At 39.5% G+C, this 17,299-nt stretch overlaps 1 protein-coding gene across 14 annotated transcripts in view; it reads right to left on the reverse strand.

Annotated features, from left to right (window-relative positions):
• STAG1 (STAG1 cohesin complex component) overlaps window positions 1-17,299 on the reverse strand; it is a 408,398-nt gene that overhangs the window by 58,242 nt on the left and 332,857 nt on the right. For all 14 annotated transcript variants that reach the window (XM_016942000.4, XM_016942001.4, XM_009446530.5 and 11 more), the window contains one exon: window positions 4,188-4,268. In XM_016942000.4, the coding sequence (XP_016797489.1) occupies window positions 4,188-4,268 (81 nt within the window). The remainder of the gene's footprint in view (window positions 1-4,187; window positions 4,269-17,299) is intronic.

A 17,299-nucleotide genomic window follows, 5' to 3' on the forward strand; every position in this document is an offset into this window, starting at 1 on the left:
AAATCAGTGGGTCACACCTGTAATCCCAGCACTTTGGGAGGCTGAGGCGGGTGGACTGCTTGAGTCTAGGAGTTTGAGACTAGCCTGGGTAATATGGTGAAACCCCATCTCTACAAAAAATATAAAAAAGTAGCCAGGCGTGGCTGGGTGTGGTGGCTCACACCTGTAATCCCAGCAATTTGGGAGGCGAAGACAGGCAGATCACCTGAGGTTGGGAGTTCGAGACCAGCCTGGCCAACATGGTGAAACCCCGTCTCTACTAAACATACAAAAATTAGCCAGGCATGGTGGTAGGCACCAGTAATCCCAGCTACTTGGGATGCTGAGGCAGGAGAATCGCTTGAACCTGGGAGGCGGAGACTGCAGTGAGCCAAGATCATGCCACTGCACTCTAGCGAGACTCTGTCTCAAAAAAAAAAAAAAAAAAAATGTAGCCAGGCGTGGTGGCACACACTTGTAGTCCCAGCTACTTCAGGGGCTGAGGTGGGAGGATCACCTGAGCCCAGGAGGTTGAGGCCACAGTGAGCCGTGACAGTGGGCAACCAGGGTGAGACCCTGTCTCAAAAATAAAACAAAACAAAATCAGTTCTGGTAACAAAATCTGCATTGCCAATGAAATATGTAATATGACTAATACAAAAATAAAACTATCTTTTATTAGGAGAATGTGTCAGACAAAAAAGGCAAGGAATTTCAAAATAATTCTGCTGTAAAAAGATTAAAAAATAGAAAATATTCAAAGAAGTCGATTGAAGAATAGAGATTCTTATTCCAATTATGGAATATAGTTGTAAAAAGACAAAATTTAGGCTGGGCACAGTGGCACACACCTGTAATCCCAATACTTTGGGAGGCTGAGGTGGGTGGATCACTTGAGGTCAGGAGTCCAAGACCAGCCTGGCCAACACGGTGAAACCCAGTCTCTACTAAAAATACAAAAAACCCGGGCATGGTGGCATGCGCCTGTAATCCCAGCTACCCGGGAGGCTGAGGCAGGAGAATCACTTGAACCCGGGAGGTAGAGGTTGCAGTGAGTCAAGATTGCACCACTGCACTCCAGCCTAGGTGACAGAGTGAGACTCCATCTCAATTAAAAAAAAGACAAAATTTAAATTATTAATAGATTTACAAGGAGGAATTAACTATCAATTATGCTGAATTTTTATGGAATAACATATTCTAAATTTACTAAATGCAATAATCAATATTTAGCCAAAATGCAAGTAACTCAACAAAAATGATGTCTGTGGGAAAAACTATCTAAAACTCAATCAGAAGGGTGAGAATAAAAGCAATTGTGTAAAATCATTAAACCCTTCCTATCAAATTTTAATATATAAATTCAATCTCCTTTGACTTTACTATATTAAATAACATTTCAAAAAAAGACAAGAGGCTCGCTCTGTCACCCAGGCTGGAATGCAGTGGCAAGATCTTGGCTCACTGCAACCTCTGCCTCCCAGGTTCAAGCGATTCTCGTACTTCAGCCTCCAAGTAACTGGAATTACAGATGTGCGCCACGATGCCCAGCTAACTTTGTATTTTTAGTAGAGACAGGGTTTCATCATGTTAGCCAGGCTGTTCTGGAATTCCTGACCTCAGGTGATCCGCCCACCTTGGTCTCCCAAAGTGCTACGATTACAGGCGTGAGCCGCCAGGCCCAGTGTAACACAGTTTTTTTTTTTTTTTTTTGAGACAGAGTCTCGCTCTGTCGCCCAGGCGGGGGTGCAGCCACGCGATCTCTCCGCTCACTTCAAGCTCCACCTCCTGGGCTCCAGCCATTCTCCTGCCTCAGCCTCCTGAGTAGCTGGGACTACAGGCACCTGCCACCACGCCCGGCTAATTTTTTTGTATTTTTAGTATTGACAGGGTTTCACTACTGTGTTAGCCAGGATGGTCTCGATCTCCTGACCTTGTGATCCGCCCACCTCGGCCTCCCAAAGTGTTGGGATTACAGGCGTGAGCCACCGCGCCTGGCCTTTTTTTTTTTTTTTTTTTTTGGAGACAGTCTCGCTCTATCGCCCAGGCTGGAGTGCAGTGGCATGATCTTGGCTCACTGCAACCTCCGCCTCCCGAGTTCAAGCGATTCTTCTGCCTCAGCCTCCCAAGCAGCTGGGACTACAGGCGCCTGCCACCACACCCAGCTAATTTTTGTATTTTTAGTAGAGACAGGGTTTCACCATACTGGCCAGGCTGGTCTCGAACTCTTGACCTTGTGATCTGCCCACCTCGGCCTCCCAAAGTGCTGGGATTACAGGCGCGAGCCACCGCACCAGGCTGTAACACAGTTTTAAAGTGGCTTTCATTACTAATAAAAGGTTAACTGTTATTTTTGTTTTTCAAGACTGAAATTATTAATAAAAGAGAAAAACCAAGAGGCTAACCAATATATTACCATTCTTCTAATGAAAAAGAATTTAAAAATCCTACTACTTTCTAAATGCAGAGATCCTCAAATTGTTACTCAGAAAGGAAAAAAAAATTCTTACTCTGAAAAAATAACACTCCATATCAAGCTGTTTGTTCTATATGCAAATGCATTACTCATCTTTACTGGTTAAACAGCTTGTTTTGTTAAGAGGAGATACACAAACATACTAATATCTTTATTTGGTTCTTTATCAAATGTTTACTTCTTAGTCATGTTCAGGCCTCTTATTACATGAAATAACTGAAACATTTATATTTGTGTCAGATAATTCCAATGTGAAGTATTTTTTGTCTGATTCTCTTCATGGTTGTTTTCATGAGTGATATTTTTGCTGTGAGCTCATTTTGCTTAAGGTTTTACTTGTGGAAAATTCTTTAAGGCAAGTTCCTTCAGAAGATATTTAGATTTGATTCTGTTAGGTGGTTGGGGATTACCACCATTATAGAACACTTAATCAAAATCTCAACTTTTTTTCTTTTTTTTTTTTACCATCAAAATAGTATGAATTCAGGTGAAAACCTATGCAAAAGCTAAGTCATAAACTTTCATGGGAGATTTATTTTTCCTCATTTTAATCAATGACAAATTTTAAGACAGACTCTTTTCCTTATAATCCCCCAGCCCCTGAAGGAAACTGGAGTGCGTTTATTTCTAGTTCACCCCTGTGGTAAGAGCAGGTCGTTAGGATCCCAAAATTATCTGGGAGATGTGGCCACCTATGAGACATTCTATCCTGGATGGACCTTGAGAAACATCCTCAAGGTAAAGCAGGCTTCAGTGCTCTTTTTGGCTTTCTTGATCTTACTTTCTTTCATTTAATCCCTAGCCCACATTTTTCTTTGTTTTGCATGGTCATGGATACATTTTAAGTTGTTTTTAACTTCAAGAGGGTTGTTCACTTTGTGTCTCTAGGTATCATACTACTATCTTTCAATGATGTTATTCTTTTTTTTTTTTTTTTTTTTTTTGAGATGGAGTTTTGCTCTTGTTGCCCAGGCTGGAGTACAATGGCGCGATCTTGGCTCACTGCAACCTCTGCCTCCTGGGTTCAAGCGATTCTCCTGCCTCAGCCTCCTCAGTAGCTGGGATTACAGGCACCCAACACCACACCCGGCTAATTTTTTTGTTTTTTTTTGTTTTTTTCAGACAGAGTCTCACTCTGTCGCTCAGGCTGGAGAGCAGTGGCGTGATCTGAGCTCACTGCAACCTCTACCTCCCGGGTTCAAGTGATTCTCCTGCTTCAGCCTACCGAGTAGCTGGGACTACAGGTGTGCATCACCATGCCCAGCTAATTTTTGTATTCTTAGTAGAGATGGAGTTTCACCATATTGGCCAGGCTGGTCTTGAACTCCTGACCTCAAGTGATCTGCCTGCCTCGGCCTCCCAAAGTGCTGGGATTATAGGCGTAAGCCACCGTGCATGGCCTCAATGTTATTCTTTTTAATAGCATGTTACCTATCAGAGCTCTTGTGTCTACTACAGTGATTTTATATAAGAAGTTTTAATCTGTGTGTGTGTGTACATATATATACACACACATAACCATGTGTCTTTTGCTTGAAGATTTTGGCTCTTCCCAAAGAGGTAAATGTATACTTACTCATAAGATAAACCAAGAACTGGTAATAATCATATATTTTATTAAATATTACAATAATTTATATTATACAATAACTGATAATAATAAATTATTAAATAGTTAAGCAAGGTTATTATTTCAGTAATAACCCTTCTGCCTACAGAAACTCTTACTTACTTTGGAAGGAGAGCCATCAGTAATTTTCACCAACTGCCAAAGAATCGAATAATGGGAACACTGCAGTGCTTGCACGACTATCTGTATCAAATGAAAAAAAATTTTTTTAATGAAAAATTCAAAAAAATGAGATCATCTGTTTGCACCGTGCTAAGATAATATTTACCACAGTTATTATTTTATAGTATAGCTTCAAGTCCAAATTTTTGTATAATTAATGAGAATGTATAAAATACTTGGTTAGAAAGGACAAACCAATGTATCAATCTGGAGAATAAAGACACAACATATGGGAATAAATACAGACTGAAATAGCACTATGTTTAAACAAAAATGTAGTGTCATGAATATTTTACTTAGTCAAATTTTTAAAAGGAGACTGATGAAATTATTTTTATCCAAATTTTATAGTTGAAATAACTGAATCTAAAATATTTACCCACATTTTATAAGAAAATTTCTACTTCTTTTAAAGTATTTTAATGTGAAAACAGTCATATCAAATACACATTTATGAGTATAAAGCTTAATGAACATAAAGCAAAAATACCTGTGTAACCACCACCCACATCAAGAAATAAAACATTGCCAGCACCTCCTCCCAATATAATTATCTTTCTTCTCCCAAGGGCAACAGTTATTATGGATTATTTGGGAATTGGTATATTTTAATTACCTAAGTCTGCATTCCTAGTTTTTTACGCATATCGTTGAACAGTACATAAACGTAATCATACAATATGTATTACTTTGAGTCTGACTTTTTTCATTTAACATTTATGTTTCAGATTTATTGATGTTGCATGTACCTAGAGTTCATTAGTTTTTAGTTCCGTGTAATATTTAGAATACTCCCTATTCATCTATCATTGATAAACTTTTACACTGCTTTGAGTTTTAGGCCATTATGGATCATATTGCGATTAACATGCTTATATATGTGTCTTGGTGCACTCTGCATGCATTTTTCTAGGGCAGAGGTTTTCAGAGTTTTTAGTTCTCAGGATCTCTTTATACTCTTAAAAGTTACTAAGAGTCCCAAAGAGTTTTTCCTTATGTGGGTTATATCTCTCAATACTATCATATTAGAAACTAAAACTAAGAAATGTTTATAAAATACTTATTAATTCACTTAAAAATTTATTACATAACAAATAATAAAACTTTCTGAAAAGAAACAAACTTTCTTTTTTTTTTGAGACAGGGTCTCACTTTGTCACTCAGGCTGGAGTGCAGTGGTGTGATCACGGCTCACTGAGGCCTCAGCCTCCCTGGCTCAGGTGGTCCTCTCACCTCAGCCTCCCAAATAGCTGGGACTACAGGTATGCACCACCACATCTGGTTAATTTTTGTACTTTGAGTAGAGGCGGGGTTTCGCCATGATGCACAGGCTGGTCTCAAACTCCTGGACTCAAGCAATCCACCTGCCTTGGTGTCCCATACTGCTAGGATTACAGGTCTGAGCCACGGTAACCAATTATCAATAAATTTTCTTTTTTTTTTGAGACAGAGTCTTGCTCTGTTGCCCAGGCTGCAGTGCAGTGGCGTGATCTCGGCTCACTGCAAACTCCACCTACTGGGTTCAAACAATTCTCCTACCTCAGCCTCCTGAGTAGCTGGGACTACAGGCGCATGCCTGACTAATTTTTTTGTATTTTAGTAGAGACGGGGTTTTGCCATGTTGCCCAGGCTGGTCTCGAACTTCTGAGATCAGGCAATCTGCCCACCTCTGCCTCCCAAAGTGCTAGGACCATAGGTGTGAGCCACCACGCCCGGCCGCAACATAAATTTTCTTTCTTTCTTTCTTTTTTTTTTTGAGACGAAGTCTCGCTTTGTTGCCCAGGCGGGACTGCAATGGCACCATCTCGGCTCACTGCAACCTCCGCCTCCCGGGTTCAAGTGATTCTCCTGGCTCAGTTTCCCAAGTAGCTGGGATTACAGGCGCCTGCCACCACGCCTGGCTAATTTTTGTATTTTAGTAGAGACAGGGCTTCACCATGTTGGCCACGCTGGTCTTGAACTGTTGACCTCGTGATCCACCCGCCTCAGCCTCCCAAAGGGTTGGGATTACAGGTGTGAGCCACCGCGCCTGGCCTCAAAATAAATTTTCTAAAGGAAAGAATATTTATTAAGAGTAGCACTGTTTTACATTTTTGCAAATCTCTTTAATGTCTGTCTTAATAGAAAACAACTGAATTTTCCTATCTGCTTTGCATTGTTACAATATATTGTTTTCATTGAAATATATGAAAAAAATCCAGTCTCACAAAGTAGTTTGGGAAACGAAGGTATAGTTTAATAATCTCTGTAGATAACATGAATATTCCTTGCTATGACACCAATACTCCACCTGTACACTTGCAAGAGAATGAGAGTGTAAAAAGGAAATAACATCTTGATCTTATTGTAAAAATAGTTTTGACTTCATGGACCTCTCCTGGAAACCGCCCATGGGTTCCCAGGCCACATTTTGAGAATATCAATATTATTAGGTATGTTTTATTGCAGTAAGATACATCAAGTATTCAAACAAAAATGTGGTAAAAAACCTATCCAAATTGGAGTTCTCTTTTACGTTGTAATCCTTAATCAATTTTACTTTCCTTAATTCTGATATTTGTCTCTCTGGAAAATAGAGACAAAATCCTATTCCTGATGCTCTAAGAATAGGACTTCTGGATCATACAGTATGTGTATGTACAATGTTATTAGATATTCTGAAACTGTTATTCAAAGTGTTTGTATCTACTAGTCATTGACAGTTGCTGGGTCTTCACATTTCTACCAACACTTGATATCAGATTGCTTAAGTTTGGAAATTCTATTACATATGGGTAGTGGTTTTAATTTACATTTCTCTAAATACAATGAGGATGAGCACCTTTTCAGTTTTTTTTTGAGATGGAGTATTGCACTGTCTCCCGGGCCTTGGATAGATCTTGGATAGATCTTTTACTGCATTTTTGTACACAAAATGTTTACTACATTTTTTGAATAAACGATGTATCTTTTCGCAATAAAGCATACCTAATATTGATATTCCTTTATTTTATTTTACTTTAATTTTTTGAGATCAAGTCTTGCTCTGTCGCCCAGGCTAGAGTGCAGTGGTGGGTTAAGCAGTTCTCCTGCCTCAGCCTCCTGAGCAGCTGGAATTACAGGCACGTGCCACCACGCCTGGCTAATTTTTGTATTTTTGGTAGAGACAGGGTTCACCATGTTGGTCAGGCTGGTCTCTAACTCCTGACCTCAGGTGATCCACCCGCCTCGACCTCCCAAAGTGCTGGGATTACAGGTGTGAGCCACCGCGCCCACCCAATATTCCATTATTTAATCAGTAAATGTATCTTGTGTCACTATTATCTTCCCCACTTGATAAACTACAAACCATAAAGGTAAACATATGTAGATAGTAAGTTAAAAGGAAAATCAATAAGTAGAATGCTGCAGGAACTAGTTGAGAGTTAGAGCTGATTTTATTTTTTTAATTTAATTTAATTTTTTTTGGGGGGACAGAGTCTCACTCTGTCACCCAGGCTGGAGTGCAATGGTGTGGTCTTGGCTCACTGCAACCTCCTCCTCCCGGGTTCAAGTGATTCTCCCGCCTCAGCCACCTGAGTAGCTGGGACTACAGGTGCGTGCCACCACACCCGGCTAATCTTTGTATTTTCAGTAGAGATGGGGTTTCATTATGTTGGCCAGGCTGGTCTCGAACTCCTGAGCTCATGATCTGCCCACCTCAGCCTCCCACAGTGTTAGGATTACAGGTGTCAGCCACCGTGCCCGGCCTAGCTGATTTTACTTTAAAATTTTCAGGTTTCAGACCAGGCACAGTGGTTCACATCCGTAATCTCAGCATTTTGGGAGGCCGAGGCGGGTGGATCACCTGAAGTCAGGAGTTCGAGACCAGCCTGGCCAAGATGGTGAAACCCCGTCTCTACTAAAAATATAAAAAATTACCGGGCGTGGTGGCACATGCCTGTCTCAGCTACTTGGAGGCTGAGATATGAGAATCACTTTAACCCAGGAGGCGAAGGTTGCAGTGAGTCGAGATCATGCCACTGTACCCCAGCGTGGGTGACAGAGTGAGACTCTGTCTAAAAAAGAAAAAAAAATAATAAATTTTCAGGTTTCAGATCACTCAAGCAAAAGATACTTCCAATGTGCCTACTTGAGACTGACAATAACTCTTAAGAATTGGAGGTATGAGGAATGACCTGGTCCTGGGTGCAGTGGCTCACGCCTGTAATCCCAGCACTTTGGGAGGCCAAGGTGAGTGGATCACCTGAGGTCAGGAGTTCTAGACCAGCCTGGCCAACATGGCAAAACCCTGTCTCTACTAAAAATACAAAAATTAGCTAAGCATGGTGGCACATGCCTGTATTTCTGGTTACTAAGGAGGCTGAGGCAGGAGAATGACTTGAACCTGGGAGGCAGAGGTTTTATGAGTCAAGATCACACCAATGCACTCCAGCCTGGGCGACAGAGTGAGACTGTCTTAAAAAAAAAAAAAAAGAAAGAAAAGAAAAGAAAAAAGAAAAAGGAAAAGGGAAGAAAAAAAGAATTAGAGGAATAAGTGGTGCGCTGCCTTTGGTGCAAAATTAATGAGACGATGTCAGGATTTTATTAAACATAATTAAATGATTGACTCATGTCAGAATGCAGAAAATAGACTACTGGAACATTGTCAAGTTATAAACATTAGTGCTAAAAAAAATCACCCTAATACACTAGAAGATGTTCAATGGTCCTGAGATACCTTAAGGTAAATTCTAAATTATAATATTAAGTACAATAATAATGAGGTCTGAATGGAAAATACAAGATTTGAATTTGAAACAACCCTATCTGTTAAATTACTAGAAGAGTGATATATAAATTAATAGTAATCAATGGGAAATTAAGCTGGAAAAGAGTAATGTTGAAGAATTGCTTTATTTTGGTTATGTCATTGTCCTACTCATTATAAATATCACTTCCTTTCCTTCTACTTTTCTATTATTCTACACTATAAATATTTCAGGCTGTTTCATAGTTTTAAAGAAGTTTCTTGTCAGGGGTTATGAGGGAACAGAGACACTTGGTCATCCCATTACCTGTTTCAAATATAGAATTTCCATTCTAATCTGTTTCACACATTGGTATTCCTTTTAAGTTTACTTTTAAAGGGACTCCACTGCATTACCTTAAAATAAAAAGCTTGCTCTTATTGACTTGGAAACATTCTGCTTTCTCGCAGACATAATTCTATAACAATATAGCTTATCAGACACCATTTAGAACTTCTCCTATCAAGCTTCACTCTTAGCCATTTTGATATTTTGTCCTCCACACCAGCAATGTTATCCTAACTTGTCCAGAAACCATTGTTCAGTAACTTCGTCTTTCTGGAGGACAAATGAAACAAGAAACAAGGAACAAAAAATTGAAAAAGGCAAAAGCCACTGTTGCAACCTTGAGTACCATACTCTTTCTGCCTTTGATTAACATTGCTCTGAGCCTGGAGAGGATCATCAAATGACAGCAAGTCATTATTAGTCTGATGACTAATAATTTCTTCCAACCCACCTTCTCTGCCCTCCTGTTTCCATGAGGAAATGGTGTTCCTAGGAGGAAACGCTAATGTGTATTGCACATTTCTAGGCAAATTAACAAGTAGGAGTGCCTTTTCTATCTTTTTATCTTCTCCTGTCTGCCAGGACACCAATACCCCATGAAAACTTCGGTCCCTGAATGACTGGGGAGAGCAATTAACACCCTACTCCCCCTAATGATACTTTACGGTTATGGGTGTGAGAAATAAATTTCTATGTGTTAAGCCACTCAGATTTTGAAATTAATTGATTATAGCAGCCAGCACTACTTTAATCAAAATAAAATTGTTATTAGTCCCTTTCCTTAATAGTTCTTTAAAAGAACTATACCTTTTTATCTCTGACTAGCTGGATGAATCAGTGAGAATCATTCAGCTTGTGGCTAATGACAGATATCGCACATCTTGAAGATTAATTTTCTAATTAATGTAAAGCTTCTGGAATGTTTAAGTTTAGAAAACTGAGTTTACATGGAAAACAAAGTCTGAATTAAGACTAGAGAATAATAGTAAGGAAAATAATTATGCATATATGTGTGTGTGTGTATACATGCATATTATCCACACCTATAGGACATGTTTAAAATCCTAAAAATCCATGTAATGACAGTGGAAAATCTGGGCTCTTCTATTTTTCTGTTGGCAAGAGACCTTAAATAGAAGGAGGCTCAAACTTTTTAGTGGACATGTGCATGATAAAAGAGTGAACTAAACTTAATTGTGTCTGATAGCCAATATTGGTCTATCATTTTTAGACTGGGTTAATATGAGCGACAATTAACATCCTCTTCAAAAAATGAGCATTTAGATGCAAATAAATAATCAATATGGCTTTCCCAAAGAGGATATAAGGCTGGCAAATAAATAAACACATGAAAAAACCTCTTTTTTTTTTTTTTTTTTTTCCAGACGAAGTCTCACTCTGTTGCCCAGGCTGGAGTGCAGTGGCATGATCTCGGCTCACTGCAACCTCCGTCTCCCAGGTTCAATGAATTCTTGTGCATCAGCTTTCCAAGTAGCTAGGATTACAGATGTGTGCTACCATGCCCAGCTAATTTTTATATTTTTAGTAGAGACAGGGTTTCACCATGTTGGCCAGGCTGGTCTCAAACTCCTGGGCTCAAACGATCTGCCTGTATCGACCTCTCAAAGTGCTGGGATTATAGACATGGGACACCGCGTCCAGCCTCAACATCTTTAGTATTAGGAAAAATATGTTAGGCCAGGTGTGGTGGTTCATGCCTGTAATCCCAGCACTTTGGGAGGCCCAGGTGGGTGGATAGCTTGAGCCCACAAGTTCAAGACCAGCCTGGGCAATGTGGTGAACCCCGTTTCTACTAAAAATACAAAAAATTAGCTGGGTGTGGTGGCAGGTGTCTGTAATCCCAGATTGTGCCACTGCGCTCCAGCCTGGGTGACAGAATGAGACTCTATCTCAAAAAAAAAAAAAAAGGAAAAATGTTAAAAGCATGATGAGATACCACTATATACTTAGAAGGATGGCTAAAGTAAAAATTATCAAGTACCAATGACGATACACAATAACTGAAGCTCATACATTGTTAGCAGGAATGCAGAATGGTACAGCCACTCTGGAAAACGGTTTGACAGTTTCTAATAAAGTTAAATATATAATTACCATAAAACCTAGCAATTTTACTCTGGGGCATTTACTTAATAGAAATGAGTACTTATGAATTCAGACAAAAATTTGCATACAAATGTTCATGACAGACTTAATTGTGATAGCCAAATGCTGGACACAACTCAATGTCCTTCAGTAGCCGGATGGATAAAGCAAACTGAAGTATCCACACAGTGGAATATTACTCAGCAGTAAAAAGGAACCAACTTTGACTCACACAACTTGAATTAATGTCAAAAACATTACTTTCAGGAAGACATTATGCTCAGTGAAAGACATGCTCTCAACGGTTACATGCTGTATGATTTCATTTATTTGGAAATCTTAGAAAGATGAAACTATAGTAATGAAAAACAAATCACTGATGTCCAGGAGCTTCAGTTGGGGTGAGCATATGACTATAAAAGGATAGCATGAAGAAGTCTTCTGGGATGATGAAACTGTTATGTATCTTGATTATGGTGATGACTACAAAAATCTAAACACATTAAAATTCATAAGACTGTACATAAAAAATTAGTCATTTTTGTTGTATAATAATTCAAAATAATACGGCAGAGTAAAATTCACTGTAACATTTTTAAGGAAATATTAAGAAATACATAAAACACTGATGCAAATCCTCAGTGATATAAAGTAGCAAACGATTGAGTAAAGAGAAAAGATTAATAAATTCTAGGAAATAGGGGACTGATTATCCAATCAATGTACTGTATTATTAGCAGGATGCTATATCATAAGTTAAAAAAATAAAAAATATCATTAGAAGCGTGAAAAACTCAAGTAAAAAATTCAAGCAGTAAAAGGTTAACTTCCGTGATTAAAGAATTAAAAGATTTCCCAAAGAATGGATTACGAAGCAGGCTAATGCACATTAATCCTTGGCAATTCAAGACTCTGAAATTTTATTGTCAAGCTTACATATAAATTCCAAATATTGGAAACAAGGAAGTGTAAAAAGAAAAATCACATATTAACAGTGTGGTGTAGAGATTATATTCTCTTTTTGCAATCTCTTTTTTTTTTGAGACAGAGTTTTGCTCTTGTTGCCCAGGCTGGAGTGCAGTTGCGCAATCTCAGCTCACTGCAACCTCGGCCTCTGGGGTTCAAGCGATTCTCCTGCCTCAGCCTCCTGAGTAGCTGGGATTACAGGCATGTGCCACCATGCCTGGTTAATTTTGTATTTTTAGTAAAGACAGCATTTTGCCATACTGGCCAGGCTGGTCTCGAACTCTTGACCTCAGGTGATCACCTGCCTCAGCCTCCCAAAGTGCTGGGATTACAGGCGTAAGCCACTGCGCCCAGCCTCTTCATTAATGTTTTATACTTTTCAGCATACAGATCTTGCACATACTTTGTTAGATTTATACCTAAGTATTTCATGTTTTTGGCACTACTGTAAATAATACATTTCATAATATTTCATTTTTCAATCGTTCATTGCTAAATAATTGTTTATTTTCTTGAGACAGAGTCTCACTCTGTGACCCAGACTGGAGTACAATGGTGCGATCTTGGCTCACTGCAACCTCTGCCTCCCAGGTTCAAGTCATTCTCATGCCTCAGCCTCTCAAGTAGCTGGGATTACAGGTGTATGCCACCATGCCGAGCTAATTTTTGTATTTTTAGTAGAGACAGAGTTTCATCATGTTGGACAAGCTGGTCTCTAACTCCTGACCTCAGGTGATCTGCCCACCTCAGCCTCCCAAAGTGTTGGGATTACAAGCATGAGTCACTGTGACCGGACTGTATTTTAATTTAAAAAGCATTAGACAGGAGGCTGAGGCAGTGGAATCACTTGAACCTAGGAGGTGGAGGTTGCAGTAAGCCGAGATCACGCCACTGCACTCCAGCCTGGGCGACAGAGCAAGACTCTGTCTCCAAAAAAAAAAAAAAAAAAAAAAAAAAGAAAAGCATTAGATGTGCATGGTAAAATATCTAACAGTATAACTGGTGTACAATTCAAATTAACTTTCTTCCTCTAGTTTTCCACTGAGAAAGCCACTGTTCATAGTTTCTTATGAAACATCCAAAAATATATTTCAACTAAATGTATGTATATATAAATCTTCTCATCATCCTTTATCCTTCTGTATTTAACTGGTTCTCTGCAGATGAACATGTAGAATGTTTTAAATTTTAAATATTCATAAATGCTACAATGAACATATTTGCATCTATGCCTCTGTACACACATCCAAGTGTATATTCATAATCTAAATTCCTGGAACCACAAATCCTCAGAGAAAGGTATGTCCACTTTCAATTTTGATAGAGATTGGCAAGTAATCTACACATACAACAGTATTTGAGAGTAGTCAGGTATTTTTTAAAAAACATTATCAGAGTTTCTCATGGGTACACATAGTTAAGAGTTACTGTAACAGAACCTAGAATGGAGAGAGGGTGAAACTGAAGTTACTAAAACAGAAAGGTTCTGATGTGATCCGCAAAAGAAAGTATTAGGTTGGTACAAAAGTTACTGTGTTTTTTTTTTTTTTGCCATTAAAAGTAACCGCAAAAACCACAATTACTTTTGCACCAACCCATAAGGGATTAAACTAAAGATATGGTAGTGGGGCTAAAAGAGTACGGCAAGAAGATATTCAGAAGGTAGAATTTATAAAAAACAATCAAGAGTCTCATGAGATTAAGGATTGCTTGTAGCACACCATTATATCCTCAGGACTTGGCACTCAAATGCATTTTTGGTAAATAATGACAAGGTAGACAGCAAGTAGGATGTACAGTGTGTGTGCTGATGAAGAAAAGGGAGGCATTAACCTAGATTCATGTCTTTTTGACTTAGAAGTCTAGACAGATAAAAAATGGATAGAAGAATACTAAAAGGTTTTGATATAGTATGATCAAGGAATAATCAGAAGTATGTAACTAAAATAATTTCTAAGCTCAGTCATGGAAATAAGTGTGTAGTCTTCTAAGAATAGCATGACTCTATCAATACAAATAACATAAATAGTAAGTCACAAGCCAGGTGCGGTGCCTCACACCTGTAATCCCAGCACTTTGGGAGGCCGAGGCGGGTGGATCACAGAGGTCAGGAGTTTGAGACCAGCCTGGCCAACATGGTGAAACCCTGTTTCTATTAAAAATATAAAAATTGGCTTGCCGTGGTGGCGGGCACTGTAGTCCCAGCTACTCGGGAGGCAGAGGCAGGAGAATTGGTTGAACCTGGGAGGCGGAGGTTGCAGTGAGCCAAGATCGCACCACTACTCTCCAGCCTGGGTGACAGCACAAGACTCCGTCTCCAAAAAACAAATTAAAATAAAAGTAAATAAATAATAAGTCACAATCTATCCAAAAACCAATAACCACTATTGGTTCAAATGTGACTATTTTTTTTTTTCTTTGAGACAGTCTCATCCAGGCTGGAGTGCAGTGGCATGATTTCGGCTCACTGCAACCTCTGCCTCCCAGGTACAAGCGATCCTCCCATCTCAGCCTCCCGAGTAGCTGGGATTACAGGAGCACGCCACTATGCTCAGCTAATTTTTGTATTTTTAGTATAGATGGGGTTTTGCCATGTTGCCCAGGCTGGTCTCAAACTCCTGGCCTGAAGTCATCCACCTGCCTTTGCCTCTCAAAATGACAGGATTACAGCTGTGAGTCACTGTGCCCAGCCAAAATGTGACTACATTGAAACTCGCCCCCTACATTACATTCAGTCTGAAGAATGTGTTCATGTCTAGTTCATGATGATATATTAAATACTAGCATCTAATCTCTCCCCATTAACTACCATTAAAACAACCTAAAAAGATATCTGAAAAAAGATAAATTCAGCTGGGTGTTGTGGCTTATGTCTGTAATGCCAGTATTTTGGTTGGCAGTGGTGGGAGGATCCCATTTGAGCCCAGGATTCCAGACCAGCCTGGGCAACATAGCGAGACCCCATCTCTATGAAATATTTCTTTTAAAAAATTAGCTGCGGTGTGGTGGTGCAAGCCTGTGGTCCCAGCTCCTTGGGAGGCTGAGGGCCTGGGAGGTAGAGGATGCAGTGAACTGTGATTGTGCCACTGCCCTCCAATCTGTGCAACAGGGAAAGTCCTTGTCTAAAAAAAAAAAAAAAAAAAAAAAGATAAATACAAAAAATAAGAGTTTGCTGGCCGGGCATGGTGGCTCATGCCTGGAATCCCAGAACTCTGGGAGGCCAAGGCAGGCAGATCACCTGAGGTCAGGAGTTCAAGACCAGCCTGGCCAACATGGTGAAATCCTGTCTCTACTAAAAATACAAAAATTATCTCGGTGTGGTGGCGGGCTCCTGTAATCCCAGCTACTTGGGAGGCTGAGACAGGAGAACTGCCTGAACCCGGGAAGTGGAGGTTGCCTGCAGTGAGCTGAGATCACACCACTACACTCCAGCCTGGGCAACAGAGCAAGACTCTGTTTGAAAATAAAAAGTTTGCCCTAAGACCAACATCAGAAGGCAAGGGTGAAGTGGAAGAGTAGTGCAAGCTACCACAAACAACACATTAGTAGAAGAAAATGGGAAGAGACAATGAAAAAAATTAAAAAACTTGGATTTGAGTGGGTGCGCCATTGCTATGTGACCTAAGGCTAGTTATTTAGTATCTCTGGTTTCATCATCAACAAAATGAAAATAATGAAACATATGTAAAGACTTAAAATGAAACAAATGTAAAGACTTAAAAAGACTTAAATGTAAAAGACTTAAAATCCACCAGCCTGGTGGCTCCCTCCTGTAATCTCAGCACTTTGGGAGGCCAAGGTGGGTGGATCACTTGAGGTCAGGAGCTTGAGACCAGCCTGGTCAACATAGTGAAATTTCATCTCTACTAAAAACACAAAAATTAGCTGGGGACGGTGGCACACGCCTGTCATCCCAGCTATTTGGGAGGCTGAGGCATGAGAATCTCTTGAAAATACAAAAATTAGCTGGGCATGGTGGCATATGCCTGTCATCCCAGCTACCTGGGAGGCTGAAGCATGAGAATTGTTTGAACCCAGGAGGTGGAGGTTGCAGTGAGCTGAGATTGCATCACTGCACTCCAGCTTGGGCAGACAAGCGGGGAGCTTAAAATAGTACCTTGTATATAAGAGCAAAATAAAAGTTTTCTATCCTGATGACTTGAGAGGCCCAAAGTTAGTGATACATGATTATACTTCATTTTTATGGGTGTAGTCGCACAATTTTGTTCTATGGCAAATACTATTTACAAAAACACCTGTAAATGATCGATTGGTTTTCCATTTTTAGAATCTACTGAGGGTTGTACAAACTATAAAGCAGAAAATTAATATTTTATTTTTCCAGAAAATATTTCATCTTTCAAATGGTTTCATGAAAAAAATAAAAAATAAAATAAAAAATTATTTTTCTTAGAGGTTATCTGGGATGATATTTAAATTTAAAACTATACCAACAGAAAATAGGAACAAAGTCACAAAACAGAATAGAATTTAAATATACCTTGACTTTATTCTACAAAGTGGGTATAAGAGATATTACAATAAATTCTGAAATGTGTGCTTTTCACAAGCTAATGATTATTGTTGTTACACAACTGCAATCACTTTTAGTACTTTTCATAGATTAAAAATAATTCATTAGCACAGAAAAGGGCATAAGCAGACCCTGAAACATATTCGTGTGTCAGAAAGGATGGAGATGCTTAAAAAATAATAATAATAAAGGTCAGGTGTGGTGGCTCACATCTGTAATCCCAGCACTTTGGGAGGCCAAGGCGGGTGGATCACAAGGTCAGGAGTTCAAGACCAGTCTGTCCAAGATGGTGAAATCCCATATCTACCAATACAAAAATTAGCTGGGCGTGGTGGTGGGCGCCTGTAATCCCAGCTACTTGGGAGGCTGAGGCAGAGAATTGCTTGAAC

Source organism: Pan troglodytes, chromosome 2 (assembly GCF_028858775.2).
Source record: "Pan troglodytes isolate AG18354 chromosome 2, NHGRI_mPanTro3-v2.0_pri, whole genome shotgun sequence".
NCBI classification, from domain to species: domain Eukaryota; kingdom Metazoa; phylum Chordata; class Mammalia; order Primates; family Hominidae; genus Pan; species Pan troglodytes.